The 19,972-nt window shown below is 44.0% G+C and overlaps 1 protein-coding gene across 8 annotated transcripts; it reads right to left on the bottom strand.

Annotated features, from left to right (window-relative positions):
• Positions 1 to 1,128: 1,128 nt before the first annotated feature.
• ZNF512 (zinc finger protein 512) lies at positions 1,129 to 19,910 on the bottom strand. 8 transcript variants are annotated; one of them, XM_068936597.1, is made up of 15 exons: positions 19,765 to 19,872; positions 18,931 to 19,067; positions 16,710 to 16,768; positions 15,215 to 15,423; positions 14,206 to 14,298; positions 11,003 to 11,089; positions 9,631 to 9,755; positions 9,167 to 9,253; positions 7,816 to 7,914; positions 6,116 to 6,283; positions 5,267 to 5,461; positions 4,431 to 4,532; positions 2,986 to 3,048; positions 2,388 to 2,486; positions 1,129 to 1,910 (listed from the first exon to the last, which is right to left on the bottom strand). In XM_068936597.1, exons 2-15 carry the CDS (start codon positions 19,060 to 19,062, stop codon positions 1,608 to 1,610), a joined length of 1,821 nt encoding a protein of 606 aa, XP_068792698.1. In that variant the 5' UTR covers positions 19,063 to 19,067; positions 19,765 to 19,872; the 3' UTR covers positions 1,129 to 1,607. The 8 variants fall into 8 exon arrangements, with proteins under 8 accessions (XP_068792698.1, XP_068792700.1, XP_068792699.1 ...); XM_068936599.1 differs by having other exon boundaries at positions 14,206 to 14,295; XM_068936598.1 differs by having other exon boundaries at positions 18,931 to 19,072; positions 19,765 to 19,858.
• Between the last annotated feature and the right edge of the window lie 62 nt (positions 19,911 to 19,972).

The raw sequence follows: 19,972 nt of genomic DNA, 5'->3' as shown, positions 1-19,972 counted from the left end.
ACAGGCTGGAAAGGTGGGCGGAGAGGAACCTCATGAAGTTCAACAAAGGCAAGTGCAAGGTCCTGCACCTAGGCAGGAATAATCCCATGCACCAGGACAGGCTGGGGACTGACCTGTTGGAAAGTAGCTCTGCCGAGAAGGACCTGGGAGTGCTGGTGGACAACAAGTTAAACATGAGCCAGCAGTGTGCCCTTGTGGCCAAGAAGGCCAATGGTCTCCTGGGGTGCATTAGGCAGAGTGTTGCCAGCAGGTGGAGGGAGGTGATCCTGCCCCTCTCCTCAGCCCTGGGAAGGCCTCACCTGGAGTACTGTGTCCAGTTCTGGGCTCCCCAGTACAAGAGAGACATGGCACTCCTGGAGAGAGTCCAGCGGAGGGCTACCAAGAGGATTAGAGGGCTGGGGCATCTCTCCTAGGAAGAAAGACTGCAAGAGCTGGGCCTGTTCAGCCTGGAGAAGAGAAGATTGAGAGGCGATCTCATCAACGTGTACAAGTATCTGAAGGGGGAGTGTCAAGAGGATGAGGCCAGCCTCTTCTCCGTGGTGCCCAGCAACGGGACAAGAGGCAATGGGCAGAAACTGAACCACAGGAAGTTCCATCTGAACCTGAGAAAAAACTTCTTCACTGTGAGGGTGACAGAGCATTGGAACAGGTTGCCCAGAGAGGTGGTGGAGTCTCCTTCCCTGGAGATATTCAAAAGCCGTCTGGATGTGATCCTGGGCAATATGCTCTAGGTGACCCTGCTTGAGCAGGGAGGTTGGACTAGATGATCTCCAGAGGTCCCTTCCAACCTAAACGATTCTGTGATTCTGTGTCCTTATTCCCCATGGGACTGGAAGATCCTCTACAAGTATTCAATGCCCAGTGCTACAGAGACAGATGCCAGGGAGAACATCAGGTTTCTGACATGGGTGACAAAGCTGTCCCATCACTCTCAAGCAGACCAGAGATCATATCCTACCGGCTGGTGCTGAGCCTGGACACCCACGTACGAAGTACAGGCAGTGTCTTGTGCAACACACTGGAGCGCATGCCAAGAAGGTATACACTCTTCTATGGCAGCCTTGCCAACAACAGACAGGACTGAGTTACAGGGCAAGCTAAAGCCTTTGCATGCTGCACAGTGCTGCTCAGTTTGTGTGTATATTGTGCAAGAAAGAGGATTCCTCCCTCAAAGAGACCTAAACACAGTGCTAGTCAGCCTCTTATACAGAGAACTGCCACAATAAAGAACCCTGCTCTCACCCACCAAAGTAAGATGACAAAACACAGACAGCTGCTACACTGGAAATCACTAAACAAGCAACTAGTGTGACCCAAACTGAGACTGTAACTAGGGCATGAGCTACACCGGGTACATACACTGCTAGTGCCACTGTCCAAGGGAAATGCACCAGGAGATGCAGTCTGTGCACCACAGCTTTGGTTTGCAGTCTCTCACAACCAATCAGACGCAACAGTTCCAAAATCAAGGTCACAGAAGTTATGAGTGGAATCGCAGTCCCAAAGACATTCAGTTGCTTATGTTAGCACTGTGGGTTGTGAGCCTGACAGAGGTGGGGCTTGTAACTGAAAAGCTTTGGGATTACTCCCTCTCTTCCTCCAGAGATTTACTTCCGGCTTCGTTTGCGGCAGGTTTTTGGAAATTCTGCTCTTTGCGCAACTTGAGGCTCTCCCTCTTCGCTACTCTCACTCTCGTTGTCCACCCGCTGTGGGCGACTCCTCTTACTCCTCCTCGTTCTTTCAACTCCAACACTGGGGAGTTTCTTGGCAGACAGGGACCCAGGTCTCTTCTTTCTACCCCGAGCCAAAGGACGCTTCTTCCGCTGCTTCCTCTGCTCTTCTTCTCTTTGGCGGATTTTCATTAGCTTCTCAAAGCTTTTGGTGGTAGTTGTGTTCACATCAAACCAGTCCTGAAGGGTTTAGAAGGCAACAGGTTGGTATTGACAGTGGAAATACCATACAAAGTCTATCAGGGCTCATATCAGAGCTGCCTGCGGGACAAGAGTTTATTGAAACATTAGATCTGGAAAAGCAGCTGACTAACAAAGCTCTGTTCTTAAAAGTTACATATCAGGTGTCACTCTGCACCAGAGGAGTTTGATTTAATTTAGCAATGGGCTGGCTAATGGCATAGGAAATGCTGAAGAGCTGAACTGGACAGCAGCAGGTTGGGACAAGACATGTGACATGATACAGCACTTGCTCCCCAAACAAATGCGTAAGAACAGCTGTATTTAAGCAGATCAAAGGCCCGTTTAGTCCAGGACCCTCTTTTCAACAGTGAGCAAGGAAAGATTACAAGGCAAGCATCCAGCATTTTCTTCCCAAAACACCCTCCCCATCTCCAACAGTCTGGGGTTTGGGGACTTCCATTCTGCCTGCCTTACCTCAGCATGCACGGAGTTGATGTGATACTTGACCCCGCTCTCTGAAACAAATTCCTTTTCACACAGGAGACACTTGTATTTACCAGCCACAAAGTCTCCCTGGCATGAAAACAAAACAAAACAACAACAAAAAATCACCTATTATGGCCTAGAAGGCTGATGCACCTATATATTATACTTGACTCTTGGACAGACATAACCCATCTCATTGAGAAGTCGAATGTCTTATTCATTCCAGACCGAATGCTGCAGCAACAGAAGCACTGACATTATTGGCAAATCATACCCACAAAGGAAAGGATTACTCTGCAGGATGTTGCGAGGTCTCTAGGATTGTACCTGGAAAAAGTGCTCTTGTAGCTGTGAATCTACAGGTAGGACTGCAACGTCAATAAAATGTATGACATGAAGATGTTCCCTCCTTGCCTCAAACCGTGCTGCTTGCAATAGCAGCCCTATTAGCACGTTGGGAAGCATGCATATTGTGAAAAACTAGGACTAAGAGACAGCAGGACAACAGCTTAAAAAGGAATTATCTGAGGAACAGGGCAGTCAGGCTATAGGTATAAAAGAGAGCAAATACAAAAATGCTACCAACCAAGGTGCACGTGCCGAGGTGAGATTTGAGTCCTGAGACACTGCCATATACAGATTCACAACCCTGAAACAGGAGAAAAATGTGTGTGTCAGCAAAACTCTGGTAAGGAAACACTTCTTCCTGCAAAAGAAAGTCTTGATCTCTGGGACGTTCTTCCCAAAGGCGTAAGAGAGGTAGAGGAAGTGAGATACCAAGTCCTACAAAGCCAAAAGGCCTGTAGTAAAAAGACCTTTACAAGGGAGTTAACATTTCAGTAAATTAAACATTTGCAGTTTCTGAGCACCCCTGTCACACAGATACGTTCACTCTCTACTAAAAGCCTGAGTAATATGATAGAGTTTGCATTTTGCCTAAAGGGCAGCAGACATTAATTCAGAACAAAGCACAGTTGCAAGTACAAGACACTACAACCTCTCCTGCTCTGCTCTTGCATCTAGCGGCACAGAGTGAAGTACTGCATCTGGCATCAATGGTCCCTGTTAAATTGTGCAAAAAGGGCAGCTTTAAGGGCCTACCCCATGCAGAGCTTTAGGCATCAGTCTCGGGATATTAATCACACTCAGACAACAGACCAGAACCTGCAGCAGGAGGTAGGGGCAGGACATGCTTCTGGGTTAGTGGTCGGTGGACTAGGACAGCTGCTTTCTGGGGGCAGCTCCATATACAACATCATGTTGCAATTCTTATGCCTGGAAATAATACAATCCTGAAAACTGGTGACAGAGTGCCAGAGGAGAAAAAAAAAAGTCTTACCTCTGCACCAAGCCCAGACAAAAGCCACTACTGACCCTCAGGCCTCCAGCAGTGTAAGTCAGTCTAATGGACAAAGAGTGAAGGAAGCGGGTGCTTGCACTCCAGCAAGGAGGTACCAATAGTTTCCACCAAAGGGGCCCGTTCTTCTCAGCGGATCTGACTTGTTACAGCAGTGTGGGATTGTGAGAAACTATGTACACACGCATAAGCATCCCTAGATCAACACAGTGCCATGCACGAATCTGTTTCGGGGCCCATTTTCAGCCTTCAAAATAAGACTTAAGTGCTGTGCCAGACAAAACAGTCTCTCAGCCCTCAGATTCACCTCTCTTCCTCCCTTCCTCTATAATTAGATTTAGTGCACCTGCTAGATTCTACTGCATGGGCCTGCCGTTTTTTCACTGCTAAGTCAAACCTTCATTTGCACCAGCTCCTAGCTGGATGTGAAGCTGTATCAATCCAACACCAAGTTGCTAGCTCTGAAGTGGGCAGACACCTCCCCAGAGGGATCATCCCTAGGGCAGCAGTCCACACGGAGTCTTGGTTATATTAACTGACTATACTGAGATGGAGCAGAATTTCTCTCTTGCAGACAGAGAGACAAACTGCAGTTTCAAAGTTGTGGAAAGTTGTTGGCTCATACAGACCTGAAATCTGTCCCCTTTGAGACTTCAGAAAGACTTAAGGGTTACCTGGTTTGGGCAGTGGACTCTTCGGTACATCTTTATCTCTGTTTTCCATTTGCACAGCACGTCTTGACTAAATGTAGGCAGTCCAGGACGAGTATATTTCAGCTGGGACAAAGAGATGGAATCAAAAGGTAGAAGAAATGCTAGCTACTCATAGTGTCAAGTACGTCTCTCTCTCTCTCTCTCTCTCTCTCTCTCTCTCTCTCTCTCTCTCAGGCTGTGAGACAGAAGTGCTATTTCACCTCCTACCCTAACAGCCAAACTCTCAATAAATAACCTTCTCCTGTCTCATTGACCCTCTACAAACGTGACTGAATCTGGAAATTCCCTACAATCCCAGAATCTAAAACCTCCCACAACTTTGACTATAATTCCTCCAAATGTATTCGTCCCATCAAAGTCCTAAATCCATCCTTTCCCTCTGGGGTTCCTTTACCACCTATTAGATGCTCCTGGACACTGTCCAAAGTTTGAAAAACTAGAAAATACTACTGCTTCGTGGCAGTGAGCCTCAGCCTATGACTTCTGAGCAACATACTGCCTATAACTGCCTTCACTGCTTGTGCCTACTGAAAAATATTGCTACTACAGCAATAGTACTTTAAAGTCTTTCTAGCCTACCTTGCTAAAATACTGATAGCCACGGCAATTGCTACTTTAGCAATACTATCGTCTAAGATGACAGAGAGCGCAAAATCTGATGCCCTTCACAAGACATTACTTCCTCAACATTGCTTTCCACGGGCCATTACACACTGGTAACACTGGGTAGATGTCAGTGCAAGACTCCTGCTGTGCAGAAGACTCAAACTTTACATAATGTTCTGAAGGCCTTGCACCTTTCGATCATCTGGAATCAAGTCCTGCAGCACTTTCCTCTTGGGCCATTCTTTGGCCAGCTCTTCTCCAGCTAACTCATGGAGATAGTAGATTGCCACCTTTGCAGATCTCCTCTGAACTCTGCCTGTGTTATTTGGCTCCCGTTTTATTTCCTTCAAGCTCTCTGTTCTTCTCTCTTCATGGAAGAAAGCAACCTGCAAGGAAAGGCCAAAAAAGGTGAGCCTCCCTCCGTTCCTACTTCAGCTACTCTAAATACTGTGAACACTCATTCAAATGCTTGCCAAAAATACTGCTCCAGCTGTGGTTCACTGTCACAGACATGAGACAGAAGTGTACCCTACCAGCAAGACAGCGCCAAAATCTATTCAGGGACACAACAGTAAGGTTTTAGCAGAGAGCTTCATGCAGCCAGTGGCCTTGAAAGGATACCACATCTGTCTCTGTAAAAATCCTCATGGACAACAAGCACAGTTTTCCCTGTTCTGCTCCAGTGTTGGGTCTTTTAAGAGCAAAGGAAAGTGTAATAGGAAGCTCTCACAGTTAAACATGCTAGCATCATTTTCCCACAGAGCAGAAGTCAGACTGGGCAAAGGTTTACTGCTACCACAGTGATTTACCATTAAAAACGTCATCCTAATCACAGGACAGGAACAGCTGCTATCAGAAGGAAAAGGGGACAAGGACAGAGTACTCCAGAGAAGCAGAAAAATGCAGAGATTTGCTATCCCTTATTACCCACCCAAGTAGAGGACAGAAGCCTATGTGGGTCTCAGTTCAGAACGGTCTGAAGTATATGAGGGAGTAATCACTATCACACCATCCTGGTAACTCTGGCAATTTGCACTTACCGGCCCATGCTTAGATCGGAGATGGTAGACAAGTCCTGCCTTTGATTTGTATGCTTTTCCACAGTGATGGCATTTCATAGTCATTTTCTCCAACTCAGAAGCAGCTTTCCCACACTTTTTAGTATGGTATAGGTATCCCATTATGCTGGTGAAGCTGCCTGTGCAGCCCTGTCAACGCAGAAGAAAAATCCATGGAGCAAATGCTCTCCAAGTGATTACAAGACTACTGTGTATGGCATCAACAATTTGCTGAACAAAGCACTATTAGTTTTCTCCAAGACCAGAGACAATTAGGTAATAAACTTTTATGCTTGTCTATTCAGGTAGAAAAAATTGGGAAAGATTTGGCTGAAGTGGGGGGAAATTATTTCTTACAACTTCTTTGTAGGTAGCGGGGAACACCAAAAAAGGCTCTTATACTTCGTTGGCTGGTTGAACCGTCCTCGAGCCCAGCAATATTAGGGAGATTGTTAAATAAAACTTTCAGATATTCCTAGGATATGGTCCATGTCTCAATCCACAAAGAAAGACAACAAAAACTCCAATGGTTTCCTGCATAGACTTAGTAGAAAATTTCCTAGCCCTGAATCCAGTGATGAATTTGAGCCTGGGTTCGGGAGCAGGACAAATCAAGCATGCATCAGTTAAGTTTCTTATATTCTTAGATGTACTTCTATATTCTGTGCTCCATCCCTTTCTCTAGCTGTGGCCAGTCTTAGTATTTTCAAAAACCAGAAGAGGCAAACCCTTGGGGTTAATTATGCATAAAACCAACTGGCCATCACAAACAACTAGGAAAAGTCCAGAAGTACACATTAATAAAATACATTTGATGCACACAAACAACAACCTAGCTTCCTCCCCATCCCCCTTGAAGACACCAACACATCAAATACTTAAGGATATTTTATCACAAACTGAACTTTCTATCTTCTGATTGATTATATAGTATTTTTCATATAGGTATGACACTGCACCTTAACATGATGGAAGCTGCTTGGTAGCCCGTATCTTATTTGGAAGATTATTTCAGAATTTCATTCCTCAGGAGTGGTCAAAGAGTTTCTTTTAATTTAACAACCTAAATATATTCATGAACAGTTTATAATACTGTCAGAAGGTAAAATGGTTATCCTTTAACTTCTTCCTCCTTGACATCTTCCATTGAATGTATTTATAAAGTCATATCCTTGCTCAATATACATTTACATATCTGGTCTAAACAAGCTATTAAAAAAACTGTAAAGAAAAACTCTGTTTTAATACCCTAGAAGCCTACCTTTTAGAGTCAGAAGGGGGATCTGACAGTCACAGAAGCTGATCTCCTTCCTAGTACAGGCAAGAGACTTTCACTCATCAAGTCATGCATGAAGCCCTAACACTTCCAGTCAAGCTAGTGTTCCCCAGACTCCCACTTTGCTCAGTCAAGAGGTTATAACCAAGTCTCGGTCACTTCAATGATTTTCTACGCTCAGTGCTTCACACTTACTTAAAGGAAACTCTCCAGGCTTCCTGCTGCTTTCCTGGAAGCATCCCTTTGAATCCCCTCAAGGGACTACTTTGTCTTGAGAGCACAGCTACAGTCTTGAAACAAATCCAGCTTTTGCCAGCCCCAAAAGCGTAGCCACCAGTCTTACAGCACTTTATACTCGTGCAGTGGGTGACGCTCAATTCAAGACTCTTAGCACAATGCAGCTTACCTCCCTTGTACACTTTAGTTTTCCCATACGCTTCAAAACCTTCCGAAGGCGGTCTCGCTCACGCTGCTCATCTAGTTCTCCTCCCTCCTTCACAACTGGCTAAAGCAAGGCAGAGAGAAGAAAGAGAAACAAAGGAGGTTTAGCACTTCTCATAGTGAATTCACTATTCAACACACTACAGAATGAAAGGTTTAAAAATAATTAAATCTCTGACACTTATGACTTTACAGAAATGTATGTAATACAATGATCACTGACTATGTACTGGAAAAAATGAATTAGCTTTAAAAAGAGTAAACTACTCAAAACTACTCTACAAATGGTAGTTTTAACATTCAGATAACTGTCTACAAACAAAGCTTTAATAAGAAATGGTTCCAAACTGTAACTGCTGGGAAGAGCAAGGGTGTAGACTTCTATAATGACTTTTCCTCACTTCTGCCTATGGAAAGTGCTGGCTCATCTTTGTCACATATCTTTTAACATTTATTGGTCCTATCAATTTCCACTTAGCCTAACTAAAGCTAAGAAGCTAAGCTGACTAACTGCCAGTAAGAATTATTAATGTATGCTAAACTACAGTTCAAGCTCTTCTCTTATCTCTGATGGTTATTGCATATTATTTCCTATATTATCTTATACTAAATATGACACCTAAACTAAGAAAATTTAGAATTGAACTACGGACCTATTCCTCAGGGCCAGAACATGTTTCCTGGCTTTTTTTTTTTTTTTTTTTTTTTTAAACTAGTACACCTGTAGTTTCAGAAACCACACTACTAGGAACTATGAAAAAAATAACAGTAGTTAATTTTCTAAATCTTAGGACCCTAACTTTTGAATGATCTTTACAAAAGTTCTAATTCTTCATAACTAGAATGGAAGACGCTGTCTTCTTTAAAGTAACAGCAAAGAGCAAAAGCAGATTGTAGCTTTTGTATCTTTACAGTAAATAGCTGAGAAGTAAACTACTGCTTCTGCTTTTTTACCTTTGAAGTGTAAAGAACTAAAAACTGGTCTGCTCTGTGTGTAGCAAAACTCCTTCTACTTTCTGGTAAAGGACTGAAAAGTGCACTCTAATTTCATTTCTTCTGATTCTTATGCCTTTTTTGTGTGACATATTACCAGCCTAAACGGAAATTCATCCCCTCTAAGATGCAGCATGTCTACCATCTTGGATAACATATTATCATTTTTCCAAGTGTTCAGTCTTGCAGGAAAAATAATAGGTAGACAAGACTTGAAGGGCCACATTTGAAAAATCACACCATATTCAGTTTCTGTGTGCCTCAGAGAAAGAATAAAAGACTGTCTTGCCTCTAAGATTGTATGTGCACGGTAGTGCTGTTACCTGATTATTATGGTCTGCCATGACATGGTATTTCATCCCTCCCAAAGACTTCAGCTGCTTCCCACAGTGATGACAAGTGAACATTTCCTACAAATAAACAAGGACATAGGGTGCATAACTGCAAACCAACCAAAGCACTGAGAAACTCTTTGGGGGAACAGAGCTGGAGAGCAGAACATCTTATGTAGGCCTGATAACTGCCTGTTAAGAACAGAACAGGTTCTTTGGAGCAAAACTTTAGGGGAAGAAGGAAATGCCTACATCTTCATTCACTTCATGCCAAGCCTCCAGCAATAGCCTGAGCAAGAAACACCAACTGCAGCGTCTTAAAGAGGTATAAAGGGCTGTTGTTTAAACAGAGATGATGAAACTGGTTTTAACTACAATGCAAAACAACGTGCAGGCCTTTCATCACTAAGCTGGAGAAGATTAAAGAAAACAGTGCTCATCTTTCTTATTCTCACCTGCCTGCAGTTTGCCATATGCTTCTTCAGTCCTTCTACAGTCTTTCTCACCACAGCCCTGCACGTTGGACAGGTAACTCGGCCTTTGTCCCGAATTTCCAAAGACCATTGTTCTTCCATACTACCTGTCCAAACAGAAGATTTGGAACAGAACTGCAAACATAAAATCTTATTTTACTTCTTCAATATGCCCAATGAATTCTAAAAGAAAACTGGTCACATGCTACCAAACTCCTGTCCAGTTTCTCTTCAACAGTTTTATCCTGTTTGCAGCTTATACATGTCATATGACAAGGCTTACAACACTCCTTTGGGGAAACTATCTGATTAAAACCTCTTACTCCTACTATCTCCTTGTGGGGAGAACTCTTCCATACGTTGAGATTTTTCCTTTGTTCATTTTCACTACACAACTACTTTGGCATGCAGAATAAACTTTTCTTTTAGAAAAGCAACCTTGAAAAACTACTCTGAAAGTAGTCACAGATGTGACCAGTTTCAGGACAAAAGCCCACAATTCAATTCTACTAACCAAATCTTTAGAACTTCACTAACGTTAGACAGCAGTTTTGGCACTGCAGGTGAACAGATCTGTACCATCAGGCACAGGTACCCTGTCAGGCATGGTCTCCAGTTCCTGGCGCCTTTTGGAAATGTCAAGCAGAAGTTTTAGCCACGAAGATTATAAATTCTTGAAATGGGTTCTCAGAAGAAGTGGCTTAACAGTCAGGTGCTTGAGTTCTTACCATAAAAATATCTAAAGGCTTTTCTCCTTGCCAAGTAATAACAGGCAGGGGTTGTCCCTCCTCAGGCGGTTGAGGAAAAGTTAGTGAATTGAATAGCGCTTGGGAGAAAGCTTGGGTAGTTAGTGAGTGCTGTAAGCGATGCATACCAAGTCATTCCGCTGGCAGAGTCAAGGCTAATGTTACATTTCCTAGGAGGGACTGCTCAAGTTTCTGGCTAATAGGTTATCAGAAAAGTTGATTTGGCAGCAGCATCTACACAGTTCTTTCTGGAAACATATTCTGCTGAGTAAAGAAGTATATATTTTTTAAGAGTTTTAGGCTGAAACTATTTTAACAGGCTTTTTCTCCATTCAGATGTGATTCCCCCCTCACAGTCCCATTACTGCAGTGATGTTAGGGCAAAATCATGTGGAACTATACTACTAGGCAGCATGTAGTCTCTCCAATATTGTTCTGCAACACTGATACAGCACCCAAAGGATAGCACCCATCTCTTCCTTATCAACAGGAAAGTGAACAAAAAAACGGAAACATAGAGACATGGCCATTGCTCACACTCAACTCTTAAAATTGCATTTATCTCTTAACTGCTTTATAAACAACTCTGAACAACTGCTCTTTCTTACCTGTGCCATAGGTTTGTGGTTCTTTCTGAACACAGTGACCTTTTGTTCTGGAGTTTTGCTGTGCTCCAGCTTGCTGTTTTTTTCCTGCTATAATACAAACAAGAAAGACCACAAGGCTTACTTCTGTGAGCCTTTTACAAAAGCAAAGAGCTTGCCTAGGAGGCGGCTAGTCAGTCTATCTCAAGGGTGGGCCAGCAAGGAGCCACTTTCTCAGAATTGTTCAATGCTTTTTTTTAGTAATTTAAAAATTGCATTCCCTCCTCTCTTTCAAAATCTATAGCTATATTTAACTATATGCCAATGCAGGCAGATTACTTAGTTATACAAGTCACAGGGGATTTTTAATGCTTCTTCAGTCAAGGGCACAGCAAAGCCTAGAATGAAGGCTACATAATATATTCCCATAGAATGTCTTGATTTTGGTTGTAATTTATTTTTTCTAGGACTGATATAAAGTAATAACTTCAAACCTGGATGGAAGGCAATTTTAGGTTCCAAGAGATATCTTTTTTCCCATAAAAATCTATCCAGATTTGCCCCAAGTGTAAGACACGGAAAAAAAAAAAAGATGATAACATTAAGTTCCATTAATTACAAAAAAACCCACATCAAAATGATAAATACTTGTTTTTAATTCTATGAGAATTCTAACTCCATATTCCAAGATCTTATTCCACTTCCTTTAATGAAGCTGCACAAGGCACGGCATCAGAATATGACAAGTGACACCTGCCATATTTTGCCCTGATGCCACTGAAGGTTGCCTTTGGTATAAGCTAGGAGCTAGGATGCCCTACCTTTCCCAGTAACTCACAATAACAGTTTCCTGAATAAGCCTCGGCTACAGTGTCTCTCAACGACTGTTTTTTAGGGGAAAATCTTCCAACCCCCTAACACTCAAAGAGATGGACTGCTATCTCATCTCCTCTCAGTCAACAGCCAGAAATCAGCCACACATTAGTCCCATCCAGGTGTTTGTAATCTCTATGGTTGTTAATACACAATGCTCTGAGAGCGGAAACTCTTCACACTGAAACAAACACTGTTCACTGTATGGCTGACCTGTTCACAATAAAAGAGAAAGTCCCACTCAGAGAATCACAGAGTGGTTGAGGTTGGAAGGGACCTCTGGAGATCATCTAGTCCAACCCCCCTGCTCCAGCAGGGTCACCTACAGCACATTGCCCAGGGTTGCGTCCAGGTGGGTTTGAATCTCTCCAGCGAAGGAGACTCCACAACCTCCCTGGGCAACCTGGGCCAGTGTCCCTCTGTCTCCCTCACAGTAAAGAAGTTGTTCCTCCTGTTCAGACGGAACTTCCTGTATTTCAGGTTGTGCCCGATGCCTCTCACCCTATCGCTGGGCACCACTGAGAACAGTCTGGCCCCATCCTCTTGACACCCTCCCTTCAGATAATTATATACATTGATGAGATCCCCTCTCAGCCTTCTCTTCTCCAGGCTAAACAGGCCCAGCGCTCTCAGCCTTTCCTCATAGGAGAGGTGCCCCAGCCCTCTAATCCTCTTGGTAGCCCTCCGCTGGACTCTCTCCAGGAGTGCCATGTCTCTCTTGTACCGGGGAGCCCAGAACTGGACACAGTACTCCAGATGCAGCCTCAGCAGGGCTGAGGAGATTGGCAGGATCACCTCCCTCCACCTGCTGGCAACACTCTGCCTAATGCAACCCAGCACACCATTGAGGCCTTCTTGGCCACAAGGGCACATTGCCGGCTCACGGTCAACTTGTTGTCCACCAGCACTCCCAGGTCTTTCTCTGCAGAGCTGCTTTCCAGCAGGTCAGCCCCTAGCCTGTCCTGGTGCATGGGGTTATTCTTCCCCAGGGGCAGGACTCTGCACTTCCCTTTGCTGAACTTCAGGAGGCTCCTCTCCGCCCAACTCTCCAGCCTGTCTGTGATTCTGTGATTCTGTGATTCTGTCCAGGTCCCTCTGAATGGCAGCACAGCCCTCTGGGGTATCAGCCACTCCTCCCAGTTTTGTATCACCAGCAAACTTGCTGAGGGTGCACTCTGTCCCTTCACCCAGGTCACTGATGAATAAGCTGAACAAGACTGGACCCAGTACTGACCCCTGGGGCACACCGCTAGCTACAGACCTACAACTAGACTGCGCTGCTGATCACAACTACTCAGTCTTTTCTTCTTTAGACTAAACAACTCTAATTCCTTCAGTCTTTTCTCATTGGTTATGCTTTTTGCTCTCCTCTGCATTCTCTTCAGTTGGTCCACAGATTTCTTGAATTGCACTGTCCAGTACTGGAAACAGTACTCCTAGCAAGGCCCTACAGTAGGGCAGAATTATTTCACACATCTTAAAGTCTACATTCCTTTTCCAACATCTCAATATAACATCTGCCCTTTTCAAAAAAGCATGACAATGTTTGCCCCTACTCAGCTTGTGATCATAAGTCCCTAGCCCTTTTCTGAAGAACTGATACCTAGCAGGTTATTCTTTGTCTTTCAGTTGGGCAAATATTTCTTCCTAACTATAGTACCTTTCATTTTACACTCTCTATTTCATCCTGTCTTTTAGACTATTTATGTAATGTGAAGACTGCTTTGAAGTTTAATCTTTTCTCCAATGCACTTGCCATCTCTCTCAGCTTTGTGCTGTCTACATACTTCCGGTTCTGTCCTTTTGACTGGTGAAAAAAATAGTAATTAGATTTGAACCTAAGAAAGACTATGGAACTTCATTCTATATTTTTTTCTGTTTTAGCAGCTAATCACTGATTGAATACATTGATCCAATGAAAGACCTCTGATAGCAAATGTTTCTCCCTCTCCAGTTTTGTGGTAGAAGGAAAGTTGACTGGTTGAGCGTGATTTGTTCTTAAAAAACCCATATTGCTGTTATCATCTCCTCATTAACCTCCAGATGCTTACAAGTAGTTTGCCTGATTATTTGGTCCAATAATTTGGAGGAAATTAAAATGAAGCTGTCTAGCCTATACTTCCCCTACACTCCTTTTTTTTCCACTGTTGAAAATAGGCTTGGACTTCAAGAGAGACAGAAATTAGAACAATCCTCTCCCAATGTAAAATAGAAGCTAGGCAGCAGTATCATATAGCAAGATTCACAGAATCAGAAATAGAGATGGGGGGACAGCAGAGGATAGCATTTAGGCAGATAGGAAGCCAAAAGCACCTGGAGGCTTGTAACTAGAAATTACAGGTTGTTTATATTACCAGAAATCTTTTGCTTCTTCTTGGGGGAGTCTTTAAGATCTTCATCTTCCCCTTGCTCAGATTTCCTCTTGCCTTTCAATAGTACTTCTCCTGCTAACAAGAAAGAATGGAAATACTTAGTCTGTCAACAGCTTTGTGTCTGTCTGCTGTCTCAGTTTCTCTTCATAGTCAATACTTCTAAAGAAAAAAGTTGCTTTTTGTGCATCATCTAGACACCAGTGAGACAGACATAAGCTACTGAGTCAGTAACTCTAAGGCACTCCATGTTCTTTAGAGGAAAAAATCCACAGCCTGCAATCTCCCGACAAAGAAGACATGGAAGAAACAGTACCGTAGCACAGTTTAGGAAAACAGTAATACTCAGTAAGAGAGCAAGGAGGGAAGAGAGATCCAGGAGATGAAGAAAGAGCAATAAGACTGACATTTTGGCTCTCAGCCACATGAAAAGTTTGGAAAACAACTCCTAAGACCAGAAAACCTGAACGTCCCTGCTTTACTATAGCAAAGTAAGAGATAATCTTGACCTCCAAACCACTCTAAATCAGAAAATCATGAGAAAATTAAAACATTTTTAAAAATCCACAAAAAAGTCTAACAACTAGAAAAGCTGTGTCTAATCCAGAATACTGCTGCATGGTCCACTTTTGTACATTTTTAGTGTTGCTTTGTTCTGTTCTTAAAGCTGTCAAAGCATTTTCCTGAAACAGCTGGCAAAACCCTTAGACGTACTTCTTCTATAGACAAAGCCGAGTTCAGCCATAGAATCATTAATTTTAATAGGCAAGTCACTCATAACACTATGCAGGTTATGCAGACCTGCTCTCACAAGGCAGAGATTTTTACCTAAGATTCTGAAGTAGTAAAAGTTTCTCTCTCCTAATACACAAACATCATTACCAAGTTTGGAATTTGTGGCTGAACTTCAGCAAGTCTTTCAAAACTCATCCAATCTCTCACAAAAGAATTGGAGAGAAAAATAGTTTTATATAGAGCCAAGAGTGATGAGTACCTTTTTTTCCTGAAGTTTTGTTAATGCTGGTTTTTATTCCTCTCATTTCCAACCAGTAAGCAGGCCTGCGAATTGTCCTCTTGCTTCTTGACTCTGCACTCCCGTTCACTCGACTCTTGGATGAGGCAGAAGAAACGTTGCTGACTGTCTCATCATAGTTACTGTTCAGTCCTAGGACAGTAGTTTCCAGCTCCTCAAATTGCTTAGATCTGGAATACATCAACTTGAAATCATATATACGTATGTACGTAAACAAACAAAACCACAGTGACTTGATAGACAACATCCCTTTCATCTTCCCAAGCACTCTAGAAATTCATCTCACAGTTCATTGACTCTCCTGAGGTTTGTGAAAGAAGTGCCAGCAAGGTAAAACATCCTAAACATTATTTTTCACTGCTTCTTTTAGAAAATGACATTAGAGAGCTACTCAAAAGCAGCAGAAAAAAAATTCATCCTACCTCAACCCTTCAACAGTAAGGAGCAGGTGCAAGTTCATCTCAGTTTAAAAATAAACATTTATCCTTAAGCTGTCAGTGTGGAATATAAGGACTCTTCTTCCAATCTTTTCCTTCTCATGAAGGGCAAGATCCCCTTCAGTATGCATTCCCAGAACGAGAGCTGACATTACACAAATTAAAGACTTAACACCAGGAAGAACTTTAACCGGCAAGGCCTTCAACAATAAAAGCCTGAAGATATATCCTATGAATCACATTATATTAAGACTAATTTAGAATGTGAAGTCAGCAACACTGATTTTATCTCTAGAGATCAGATGGAACTTTGCTGCACTCTTCTCAAATACTTCTCACAGCCCTGAAATGCCCAGACATTTACACTACCGTACATGACAGCAACGATTAAGCTGCTAAAAGACGCTGAGTACATATTCTCTGAGCAAATACCATTAATGTAAGAGGAGCAGAAGGAAAACAATTATCAACATAGCCTGTTACTGCCAGAATCCACAAAGGGAAACAAGTAGATCTTTTGAATGACAGCTGTGATGGCCATCCCAGAAATACTCTCCTACACCCCCAGCTGTGGAGCTCATGCCTTAACACTTTGGTACAGAAGTTAAGAAGTCAGGGACAGATTGTACCAGGTGGGATAGCACACACTATGTTTGAGGAGTGTAGAAGGCTGTTGAGAGGAATTCTCAGATTGAAACCTTTGAATTAGTATTTCTCATGCTCAAAATGCATGGATTTGGGAACACCATTTAGCTCTTCAAGCTATAATTTCTATCTTCCCAGTGTTAAAATCCTTTTAAAAAACAAAAATGAAAGCTTATACCAGTTGAAGTGTCAGAAAAGTGCTTTTCCAATGAGCTAATAAGCAAACTCAATTGAGATTCTCATCAAACAAATCAAAATGGTTGCAGCTCTTTTTGTTGAGGCTATTATTGAAAATATCAGACACAGCTTCCCAATAGGAATCGCTCAGCTTTTTCCTTGCCCTCAGTCAAACTTGACAAGAAATGTTCACATACTTTTTGTTTCCCAGAGATCTCTTGACCTTCTGTTGTCTGTGATGTTCAGGCCTGGCATCCTAACAAAGTAGAACAATTCAGATTAGCAGTATAATTTTTTTTTCTTCTTGCATGTTTCATTTTTCAGTTCAACACAATAAACTGCACTTTGAGGAGCTGTGTACCATTGCTTTGAAAGGGAAAGCACTGTCTTCTGCAACAAGGAAGCGTTTACCCCTTTCAACTCCTGTTGAATTAGAACAGGAATCAAAACAGGGACAAGGCCCTCCCCAATCCTCTCCCCGTATGAAATTCAATCTCTCCCCTTGCACTATAGCATGATGGAAGATGCTTTGTCTCCAACTCACTCAGTGGTACCTGCTTTCTGCCTAGACTTTAGCACATGATGAAAAGTATTTTAGATTCTAACCTACTAGTTTTTCCATAGTACTTCTTCTTTCCTTAATGAAATTAGTCTTGCTTTTTCCATGTCAAGAATGTTGGCTCTAGCCTCCTCTAAGTTTTCTTTTCATGTTTTATCTCCATTACTTTGTCATACTCCATCAGTTGACTGAATGTTTACTTTATCCACGTCTCGAAATCTTTCTTCTTATTTAATAAAGGATTTTTCTCATTTATTGCTCTCTACTTCTTGTATTTTTATTAAGACATGTAATGCAACAGATACCATTGACAACCCTAAATCAATATAAAGGACATTCTCTTGGCATGTGGAGAATCATTTATTACCTTCTTCCAAATACTAAATGACTCAATCTCATGCCTCATTGGGAAACCCAGGACACAGATTTTGGTTATACTGACCAGAAAACAAAATCAATGCACAGTAAAAGTATGACACAGAAAAAACTGTGAGCTAGAAACAGAGATAAAATTGCCACATATAAGAACTGGCTAAGGGACTGAAAACAAGGAATATGCCCAAACGACCTATCTTCTTTATAGAAAAATGTAACACACGAGTCAACTGGACCCATGCTATAAAGTGCTTAGTTATTAGAAATAAATATTAGAAATTATCTGGGGAAAACAGTGAACAGGTATGTGAAAGAATTTGAAGAGGTCATAAAAATGTAATAACTTGTCAGAAGCAGATGCTGAGAAATTTCAGACGCTGTACTAAGAGACTAGGGAATAGGCAGCTTCAAGACAAGTGAAATTCATCACTAAAAAAATACATGCAACTGCACATTGGAAAGATTAACTTGAATCTGTCTTATACGCTCCTACCTTCTAATTTATGCTTAGGAACATATATAAACAACTGAAAAAGATTTGGATATCACGATGAGCAGTTCAATTAAACCTCTGCTTATATTGTGGCAAAAAAAAGATCAGTAAAGTTAGTTTTACTATATGTGCATGCATGTACCTACACATACACACGTATAAAAATACAGTCTTGCTATAACCTAGTAGGTCACTCTTCCTAGGAAGACAATCAGCGAGAGACTTCTAACCCCAGGTACACACCAGGGAAGAGACTCAGAAACAAGCGTGGACATCAACTATATGAATTCTTAAACTGCAGTCGGGGACCGTCAAACTTTCCTTGGGCCTCTACCTCTAGCGCCTGCTCTCGTGGAGAGGTTAACAAAGTAGCTGGAAATACGTTAACAACTGCTTGACCAATACTCTGACAATCACTTGTCGTCTTTGGAAGAAAAGTGAACTGAATGTTTGTATTACTTTGTCGTGGCTCACACGCCACGAGCAGTACTAACAGCAACGTCTGGGGACCCCTACATCAGAAACCTGGAGGAACTGCAGCGTGATGAGACGCTGGAAAAGATTAGGCCTGTGAAGTTGCAATGAGAAAAAGAAAAGAATATGCATAGCCTACTGTGATCAGCTGGCCTAATTCCCCGTTGGAAGAACTTGAACTACTGACAAACATGGCACATGTTTTAAGATTTTTTAGGACTGCAAGATTTTGTATAAAACTGGAGAATTAGCATGAAGAATTTGAGTGAGAGTTAAGGGTCTGCAACAAAAAGGAGCTCTCTGATCTGTTTTGCCTTACTTTCCGAGAGGCTGATAGCAGCAAGAACGAAGAAAACATCTAGAGAAGCTGACATTTAAAGCGTTGGGTGTTTCTTATTTATACAATGTATTTCCCACTTAGAAATCACTGGGAAAACACTGGGAAAACACTGAGGACAAGAGTATGCAGGAATGCCAAGGGCTGGACACACGGCAAATAGAAGTAGCACCTTACAACCTGAAAGGATGAAGAAGGGACTTCTTTCCCAGGTGTGCTACTCCTGCTACTCCAAATCCAAGGATTTGGAGGACGTTCCAGGCTCTGGAACGTGGCCTTCTGCTGGGGACAGGCTGCTCCACCACCACGCATAAGCCCTAGTCTGAAAAATGGTGTTTAAACAGAGGACAGAAACTCCGCTGGAGGAGTTGAACTAGACCTACAGCTGCGGAGAAGAGGCGTCAGCGGAGGCATCAAGCACTCCAGGCTGCTGTGCCTGTCCCACCCCGCCAGGTAAACCCCGGGCACGCAGGACTGGCTCAGCCCCTTCTGGGCAACTGCGTGCTCTAAGCCCACACGTTCATTGCTCCCTGCGTGCTTCACGGACTGACGTTTCCTGAAATAAAGACCTCCTAGGACAAAACGGATAGCCCCGCCGGGGCGGGAGCCGGCGGCACCCCGCTCCGGGCCCCTCCCCACGGCCGCCGGCGCCTGCCGGGCCGGCGCCCGGGCTCGAAGCGGAAACCCGGCGCTACCGCGGCGGCGGCGGCTCTGCGGGCACGCCGCAGTCCCGGCGCGAGGACCAGCCGGCGGGCGGTGATAAGCGGGGGCCCGGCCTCGGGCTGGGCCCGCTCGCCGCGCCGTCCCCAGCCCGCGGCCCGGAAGGACCCTCGGGGCGAGGCGGCGGTCCCGCCCCGCCGCGGCCGCCCCGGTGCCGCCGTGCTGATGGCGGAACCCATCTCGCGGCGGCTTCCGGCCCTGTGCGCCCTCCCCCCCCCCTCCCCGCCCGGGACCGGCGTCGGGCCCATGGCCCGCCCGGGGCAGCAGCCGACGGCGAAGGCCGCGGGCACTCACCGAGCCGCCGCCGCCGCCCCGCATGGTGCCGCCACGTCAGCACGCACCGGGCGGAAACTCCCGCCCGCCCGGTCGCTTCCGGGCGCCTCCTCGCGGCGGCTAGCGGGGCCCGGGCGGACGGCTCGGTGCGGGGCGCCCGCCCGGCGGCGGGGCGGCGGAGCGGGACGGTGCGGCGCGGCGGGGCCTGCCCTGCCGGCGTCCTGCCCTG

This window comes from Struthio camelus, chromosome 3 (assembly GCF_040807025.1).
Source record: "Struthio camelus isolate bStrCam1 chromosome 3, bStrCam1.hap1, whole genome shotgun sequence".
NCBI lineage: Eukaryota > Metazoa > Chordata > Aves > Struthioniformes > Struthionidae > Struthio > Struthio camelus.
The sequence above is the reverse complement of the archived record's forward strand: the minus strand, read 5'-3'. Positions and strand labels throughout refer to the sequence as shown.

What these genes read in the sequence shown, in the direction of transcription:
- ZNF512 (XM_068936597.1), bottom strand. Translation starts at nt 19,062, where the DNA reads ATGCGTGGTGGTGGAGCAGCCTGTCCCCAGCAGAAGGCCACGTTCCAG. An exon ending in TGGCAGACCATAATAATCAG is followed by an intron (nt 7,915 to 9,166) that starts GTAACAGCACTA and finishes GCCTTGCTTTAG; the next exon opens with CCAGTTGTGAAGGAGGGAGG. An exon ending in GAGTCCACTGCCCAAACCAG is followed by an intron (nt 3,049 to 4,430) that starts GTAACCCTTAAG and finishes CTCCTGTTTCAG; the next exon opens with GGTTGTGAATCTGTATATGG.